The sequence below is a fragment of the Populus nigra genome, chromosome 19, assembly GCF_951802175.1.
Source record: "Populus nigra chromosome 19, ddPopNigr1.1, whole genome shotgun sequence".
Classification (NCBI taxonomy): Eukaryota; Viridiplantae; Streptophyta; class Magnoliopsida; order Malpighiales; family Salicaceae; genus Populus; species Populus nigra.
Genome location: NC_084870.1, coordinates 11,717,003 through 11,725,688, shown reverse-complemented (window position 1 = coordinate 11,725,688; position 8,686 = coordinate 11,717,003). Strand labels below are relative to the sequence as shown.

General features: G+C 33.4%; 1 protein-coding gene across 1 annotated transcript; it reads left to right on the top strand.

Moving 5' to 3' along the window:
* Positions 1-5,719: 5,719 nt before the first annotated feature.
* Positions 5,720-8,484, top strand: LOC133680211 (transcription factor ABORTED MICROSPORES). The gene is made up of 8 exons (XM_062103018.1): positions 5,720-5,814; positions 5,903-6,082; positions 6,171-6,249; positions 6,348-6,416; positions 6,523-7,152; positions 7,615-7,905; positions 8,002-8,178; positions 8,281-8,484. Exons 1-8 carry the CDS (start codon positions 5,738-5,740, stop codon positions 8,482-8,484), a joined length of 1,707 nt encoding a protein of 568 aa, XP_061959002.1. The 5' UTR covers positions 5,720-5,737.
* The last annotated feature ends 202 nt before the right edge of the window (positions 8,485-8,686 follow it).

Below are 8,686 nucleotides of genomic sequence, written 5' to 3'. Positions count from 1 at the left end.
GTAAATTTGCTAAATTTCTTGATTTGACCTTGTATTTTAATATTCATTAATTACATTAAAATTGATATTGGATATAACTAACTTAATTATTATACTATAATTGACTACGGAAAATATTTTTATTTTCATGCCTTTGAATGGTCGTGATAAAATCGCAGTGTCGTGGTTTGAATGCCACCGTTTATAATTGCTGACACTTTACAAAATATAAGAGTGCACGTTATTTTATATTTCTGTATAATATATATTTTATAGTGTGATAGCGATTGTTTTTTAAATAATTTTAATTAGTTTTAAAATAATTTTGATTATTGAAATATATGTTAATAATTTTTTTTAATTTTTAAAAATTATTTTTTTTATATTAACATACATTAAAGCAATTCAAAATATATAAAATATATTAAAATTTAATAAAAAAATGTTGGGATTTGAAGCAGTGATGCAAGTTGGATGAACTTTGAAAAGTATATTTTCCACGGGTTGAGCTCAGCTTTATTAGACTTGTCTCAAAACTGCTTGACGCCCACTTTTTCTTCTTTTTCATGGCAACTTCGCTTTACGAGAGATTAATACCATATTTTAATAAAGCTCCATGCCGTCGTGTTAAGTGGGTTAGAGTCGATCAAGATGCTGATAGCTCTTGAGAGTTATGGCTTTTAGGCGATAATTCCAACACAAGCAAGCAAGACAAGTCGCGTTCATTCACAAGAGAGTGAATGATTTGCATTTATTTAGCGTTGTAGGATGGAAAAGATAAGTAAATTTGTTTTTAGAATGAATTTAGATTAAATTTATATACTTTTAAAATATAAAATATAAAGAAATATGTTTTTTTTTGTTTTCATTGTCTCCTTTCCCAAATAATATCTTATACAACACTCATGCTTGATTAATATTGTACCGGGCGAGAGATATAAAAGATATAAATCTATGATATATAGTTTTATAGTGAATTTTATATTTTCTAAATAAAAAGGATATACAAGGATATGATTCCTTTATCTTTTCTATTCCAATAAAATAAATAATCTATAAATACTATAAAAAAATGTGATAAATTTGGGCAAGATATTAATCAGCTTTTATAAATACAAACCCCTCGGGTGCAACTTTCCATGGAGAGACCTGATAATATGAAGATCAGGTATGCAGGTTTTTTATTTCCTTTTTTTTTTAAAAAAAAGAGGGGAGACCAAGTTAGAATATATACATCAGAAAGTTCTTAGGGCCCAATCAAAGTTGCCAGCAATTTTGGACATATTAGACAACTAGCGTAGAAATTACAAAAAAAAAAAAACAAAGAACAAAGAAACAACACATAAGCAAAAATTTTGACAAAATAATATACTTTAAAATATCACAGTTTAAGAATATAATATATAATTAATATCATGTTTATGAGAACCGCAAAATCAATGTCTATATTTCTTCGCAAACAATGTGTCATATTAAATAAATAAACCATGAGTCATGTACAGAAGAGAAGAGAGACAATGGAATGCTATTTGTTTTACTTTTTGGTTTTTATCCAGGTATTCTAGCACTTTTTTAAGAAATGAGACTATTTTTGTTTGGGGTTTGTAGGTTCATGGCTGTTCCTTTTATTAAATATGTTTTTTAAAAATTAAACTTGTGTTTTTTTATTTTTATAATAATATAATAATATCTTAACCACTAGATTAATAGTTGATAATCGGTAAAAATACTAATTTTTAAAAAATTACGTGAATGATTGTGTCAAGACAAAAACAAAAGAAAAATATCAGCTTTCATCACGTACCTGGATTCAAGCTTTAAGGTACTCATCTTCTCTCCATGGAAATTCTTTATTTTTAGCAACAAATTAATCTTCTTTATGCTTTTGCAGGCAAGAGTGGAAAACTAAGGAGAAAAGGTACGTACTACTGGCCCCTCCAACCAATTTATTTTTGTTTTTTACGATACACACGAAGACGACGAAAACATCCGCTTCCACTAAAACCTTTTTGAAAGGTGATATTTTACTAAAATTCTTAAATTACTGTGATATTTTATTTTATTTTTATAAAAAAACCCATTTTCCTGGCTCTATCGAACGAGCATTTTTCCCAGGTAAGTTTGGACACTTGTTGGCTTTTGCAGAACATGATCTTCACGATCTGACAATATCCCTTTCAATTCGATCCCAGGTAATTTAACCATTTTTTTAATTTAAAAAAAAGAGAAAAATTGTGAGATAACTTGTTAAAAAGAAGTAATATATATAAGAACATAGCTAACAATATTGAATAAATTATCCACAAAATCAAAACAAATGAAACGGAAAATCTGTTTTATTTTGATATAACCTGCTTTCTATAGATAGGTGTGGTGTTTGTACATTGCACAAACCTTCTAAGCAATCTGATCAGGTTGATTTTGATTACTGGAAAATCCTTTCATAAAAAAAAAAAAATCATTTCTTCAAGGAGTTGCTATATATGATAGTTAAAAGAGATATGTTTTATTTTTTTCAGTTCTCCCATCAGGAAAATTAACATCAGTTGATACCAAATTGACCCGAAACCATCCCTCACCGTGAAAAAAAAAGAAGAGAAAAGAAACCAGGTATCCATTCTCTTGCTGCCACCAAATTTGCCTTCCCTACCAACTTTTCTCGTCTTCAATGCTACAGAAGCCCAAGACGACTTAAGTGAACGAACCAGCTTTCCCGGCTCATCGATGCATTGAGAATTGACAAGAAGAGAAATTTGGTCCGCTGAGAAATGGGAGCGACGTCTCTCTCAGAGACCTTACAGTCTAACCAGAAGAGACATGGATCCAGCCAAAGAAGTTTGGTGATGTGGGCAATAATGCTTTGTTTTAAAGTCAAAAACATGCTCACCACGTTAAGTTCTGTGATGTTAGGCTTTGCATCTAATTATCTGCCCATAAAAATTATTAATTGCGTTTTTTGCTGCACAGGTTTGGGTATGATTTGTAAACTTGATTAGTGTGATGAAATTAATTGTTCCTTTTTTTCTTCCTATTTTATTGGAAAGGACTTTTGTTTAAGATGGAGAAGTTAGCCAAGAATACCATAAAGATGAATTATTATTTTTATATTGTTTTAAAAGTAATTCTTAAAACATATATATAATATTTTTAAATAAAAAAAAAACTCTAAAAAACAATAAGATCTCCATAAGAAAGAGAAGGAAAAGGGAAAAGGTTTGGATAGGATTTGCTTTGGTGTACACATGGACTTAATTAGCCTAGGGCCATATAGCCCACGCAATAATAGAGGTGTAATTAATTAGCCATTAATTAATACGAGCAAAATATCTCGACATGAAGGCTGGAAAACTTTGAAAAATGACATTGGAATGATAATTGACAGGAGAATGACAGTCTATGACTAATTGGTCCCTGTACTCTTGAGTAATTTACGTTCAGCTGGTCCATGGAGGACCTCTCTTAACCATTCTTTCCGTTATACAAAACGGTGACCTTTGAATGACCGCTAACTTTGTTACATAAAGCTAGTTTAGCGTAGTTATTAAACTTAATCTCAAATTACCATCGTTTGGGTCCAATTAATTTGGATTAACTTTTTTTAAAAAAATTAAATTAGATATTGAGATGATTAAATAGGTTTCGAGTTAACCCTTAAATTAGCATTTGTATTTGAATCTTCCAGCCACTGAATTATAAAAAAAAATAAAATCTTGATTGACATTAATATTATTGTCCGATAAATATGCAGTATCTAATTGAGAATGGAGCCTTGTCTTTGTTCTCTATTGATTTTGATTCTTTCTTTCTTTTTCCAAGGATCCAAATTTCAAGCATACATGAAAATGGGCCGGGCCATACTCCATTCCCTGTCCAAATGAAGTTTCTCGAGAGGGTCCTGAGTCTTCTGATAGAGGCCCAGAATTAGTCAGGCCTTCGAAAATATCAAATGGACAATCCCGTCCATGTTAAATCTATTTTATTATTAATATTATTTTTTATATATGTAATATATAACAATTTCATTAATATAAATTAAATAAATGCAAGTTCACAGGAAGATAGACAAGCGTTGCTTTTAATACAAATAAACTTAGGCATCGTCATCGTGTTCTAACTAGAAGCTTGCTTTCGAACTCAACCAAACCATTGCTCTAAGTACTTCAGAAAGAGTTGTTCAAAAGATGATGTCCTAAAATTTCATTCATGAAATCCAAGATTACGAGAATAGAAGAATTTCCTGATTCCAGTAAAGCACTTGGTGGACGGTGGACACGCTTTATATCGTCACAAGGGGCCGGAGAATATCAAACCCGGCCAATTTTGTTGCTTTATCTCTATAGATATATATGCTTATAAATGTGATTATTTGTGAAAGTTATTAAACTCAATACGTTATATTATTCATTTCAAGGTTTGGGTTATTAATTTAAAATAATATTATTTTCAAATTTTATTTTATAAAAAAAATAGAACAACATTTAAAAAAAAAACAAATCAAGTTTTGACCGGATCAATTCGATTATGTTTAATCAATTTCTACTCAGTTTAATTTAAAACTTGAATTAATAATCACATTATCAAATCATCAAATTAATCTATTAGATTATATACCGAATTTAATATTTAAGACATGAAATAATACTTTACCAAAACGAATATAGGTAGTTAAGGTTTTGTACACCATCTTAGCTCATGCAATATGCTCCTTCCATCATTACAACAGAAAGCAATACACAAAAAACTCTACTTACACATGCCCCCTTGCATAATCAATTTTACATGAGCAGATCCTCACCTTGGATTTATTGATGTTAAACCTCAGAAAAATGATCAAATGATCCTAATTAAACAGATCAATAGATAGATCCTCATTACACCATAAGGTAATTAGGGGAACCCCCAAATTAGTTACTTACTTATCCACCGGCTTTCAATTGGGTCCCTAAACTTAATATTTTCTCAATTGAGTTCCTAAAGTGTTAGACATTCTTCGATAGTCCATATCGACATGTTGTTTTGTTATTTTATGCATTAAAGTGGCACCTTTTTAAGGATATTTGACAAGGTTGAGAATCATGTAATAGATTAGGGATGAAAATGAGGTTTCACAAAGTTATATATTAACTATATATAAATTGAAAGAAAATTATTTATTATTATATTTCAATATATCATGCAAGCAGTGCACTTCACCTACCAAAGCAACAGCCAAACGTGAGATATGAAGGGAGACGATGTAGGAATTAGGGGATCAATAGTTGTATTTTTTCTTCTTCTTTATATAAAAAAAATCATTCAATATATATAATATAAAGTCTTTCGTTTCATCTTTCATTTGCTGCTCACGCAAGGGTGTTCTTTGGTGCAGTTAGCCATTGCTATCATCTGAAGTTTGTGGGATCCTTGCTTTTGTTTTTACTACTACACTTTTGTTTCTTGTTCCAATATCCTTTCGTTTTTCTTGCTTTGTTTAGCTAAAAGAGGCAGCAAACTACAGAGATTTTGGAACTAAGATGAGGTACCCTTATCAGCCAGGTATCGATCTTTCTATCTTTGGTTACATCATGTGAGTATACTAGAGAAGTCTGTGATCTATTCAGTATATTTTTGTTAACAGTTTTGTGCTTTTTCAAGGATTTTTATGCATTCTTTTTCCTAATTCACTTACAAAAGTGTCACGCTGATTTTGGAGTTTGTCCCACTTGGCTTTAATCAATCATGCATCATAGGTAACATCATGAATGTGGTACAAAACCTCATGGAGAGACTGAGGCCTCTTGTGGGTGTAAAAGGCTGGGATTATTGTGTTCTTTGGAAACTGAGTGAGGATCGAAGGTTAATGCAAACTATCCTAATTAAACTCATGTCTCTCTCATTCCCTCTCTCTCTTTCTCCTTATGTTTTGTTTGGGGTTCGCTTTTAGGTATATTGAATTGATGGATTGTTGTTGCGCTGGGACTGAGCCCACTCAAAATGGTGGAGAAGACCTTCAGTTTCCTGTTTCTGCAGTCCTTCCTTGCAGGGATGTCATGTTTCAGCACCCAAGAACTAAATCTTGTGAACTTCTTGCTCAACTTCCTTCTTCAATGCCCCTAAACTCAGGGTACGTACTTGTCAGATATTTAACAGAAAATTATCATATAAAAGAAGTGCTTTAAGTTGAATATTTAATTACTCGAGTTTGAAAACAGGTTTCATGCACAGGCCCTGAGCTCAAACCTGCCTAGGTGGTTAAACTTCTCTAGTAGCTCAGATTCAAATGTTCTTGAGGTGAGTAATTTCTATTCTTTGCATAAATGAAAAGGAAACCAAGACTTATAAGTAGCAGTCATTTATGGGACCAATAAGTTCTATGCTGACCTGAACAGGAAACGGTTGGAACTAGGGCCCTGATTCCAGTGCCAGGAGGACTAATGGAACTGTTCATTGCTAAACAAGTATGGTTTCCTTTTGTTTTGTTGATTTTTTATACTTGAGAACTAATGGAAATGTCACTGCTAATCAATGGTGAAAGTGTTTATCTTTATATCTTATGCTGCTCAGGTACCTGAAGATCAACATGTCATAGATGTTGTAACATCTCAATGCAACTTCCTAATGGAACAGGAAGCCATGATCAACTCAACCAACATGCATTCAAGTTTATCAATTGATGTGAATGTTATGAGTGAAAACCAATCAAAGCCATTTCTTGCTAATGAAAATGAACAAGAGGATCATCACAGTTTGAATATTCCATATGATACCTCCCTTGATAGACTCCACATGTCTAGTTCTCCAATGAACAACTTCATGCACCAGTTCAATTACAGCACCGACGAAACCAAAACAAAAGGCGATCTCTTTCAAGGAGTAGAGAGTGGGCTACAAGATATGGATGATTTGCAGAAGTCCATGATGGCTAATGCAGAAAGCTCGCAGATGCAATATATGGAGTCAGGTTTAACAACCAAGGATCAACATGGAAATGACAAAGAATCAATAAAACTAGAGAATGGGCCATCAGCAGAATATTCACACTCGGATTGCAACGATGATGAGGATGATGCAAAGTATCGGAGGAGGACTGGGAAAGGACCTCAATCAAAAAACCTTGTTGCTGAGAGGAAAAGGAGGAAGAAGCTTAATGATAGGCTCTATGCTCTCCGGTCCTTGGTTCCCAACATTTCAAAGGTAGTCACTCTCTTCAGTCTTCATTTTGTGGCACACATCAATCTAAATCTCTCAATTTATGGGTGGAACTACTCATGAATTCTATGAAGTAATCCCTCTCCTCTCTAGACCATGTCAACATAACATGCAATATTTAGGATCAATATTTCTAACCATTTTTATCATTCAATCCCTTGTGACGAGTCGATGAATTTAAGATACATAACCACGCAATGAGAGCATGAAACCATGCCTGGTTATATGAAAAGGTCCCCAAAATAACTTTGTACGTTGTACCATTCCACTATTGAGCCGATTTCCTTATCAGCTCCCCCAGCGCTCTTGGCTGGGCATAAGCCTTTTGAATTTGGTAGCCGAAAAATGGTATCCTGCACGTGTGAAAAGAATTCGACCTAACCTGAATTGGTGAATTTCTACCACTAGTGTTACATTATTGATGTATCGTGTGCTTTTTATTCTTAGCTGGATAGGGCTTCCATACTTGGAGATGCGATCGAATTTGTGAAAGAGCTTCAAAAGGAAGCGAAAGAACTCCAGGATGAGCTTGAAGAGAATTCAGATGATGAGGGTGCTAAAAACGGGAACAACAACAATATGCCACCAGAAATTCTGAACCAAAATGGAGTTAATCTTGGTGCATACAGGTCTGATTATGGTGTGAATGGATTTCATGTGGAAGCATCAGGCATTAGTACTGTTTCAAAACAAAACCAAGACTCAGAAAATTCTCACGATAAGGGACATCAAATGGAGGTATATCTTACTCTACTGTTCCCTTCTTTTGAATTTATGGTATCACTAACTCTTAAGTCATTTTTGTTTTCCTGATCATATATATGACAATTATAGGCGCAAGTGGAAGTTGCTCAAATAGATGGGAATGAGTTCTTTGTTAAGGTATTCTGTGAGCACAAGCCTGGAGGGTTTGTGAGATTAATGGAGGCTTTGGATTCTCTTGGCTTAGAAGTTACAAATGCTAATGTGACCAGCAATAGAGGCCTGGTTTCTAATGTCTTAAAAGTAGAGGTAAATAAAGACCATTACGAATCCTTCCTCTCTTTTCATTCTGAAGTATAAACTGAGAATACGAAAATTCAGTGTCTATTTCCTTTGTCGTCTTTTGATTAGAAGGACAGTGAAATGGTTCAAGCAGACTATGTAAGGGACTCTTTGCTGGAGTTAACAAGAGACCCATCAAGAGCGTGGCCTGAAATGCCTAAAGCATCAGAGATTTGCTGTAGTGGGATGGACTATCCTCACCATGATCACCACCAGCACCACCTGCAGAATGGCCACATGAATTACAACCACCATCACCTCCACCACCTTTGACCATAATCTGATCAGTTTCAAATGAGAAATGTTACACATATATAGACTCTAACGTTTCCTCGTGTTTTTCTTGCAAACATATGGAATAATTAGGTGATCTGTAAGAATCTTTTCTAAGACAATATAGCACGTATGGCTGCTTGGTGTCTATCAAATGTTTGTGTTTTCCTCATCTAAGCACTCAAGTAATTAAGAAGGGGCT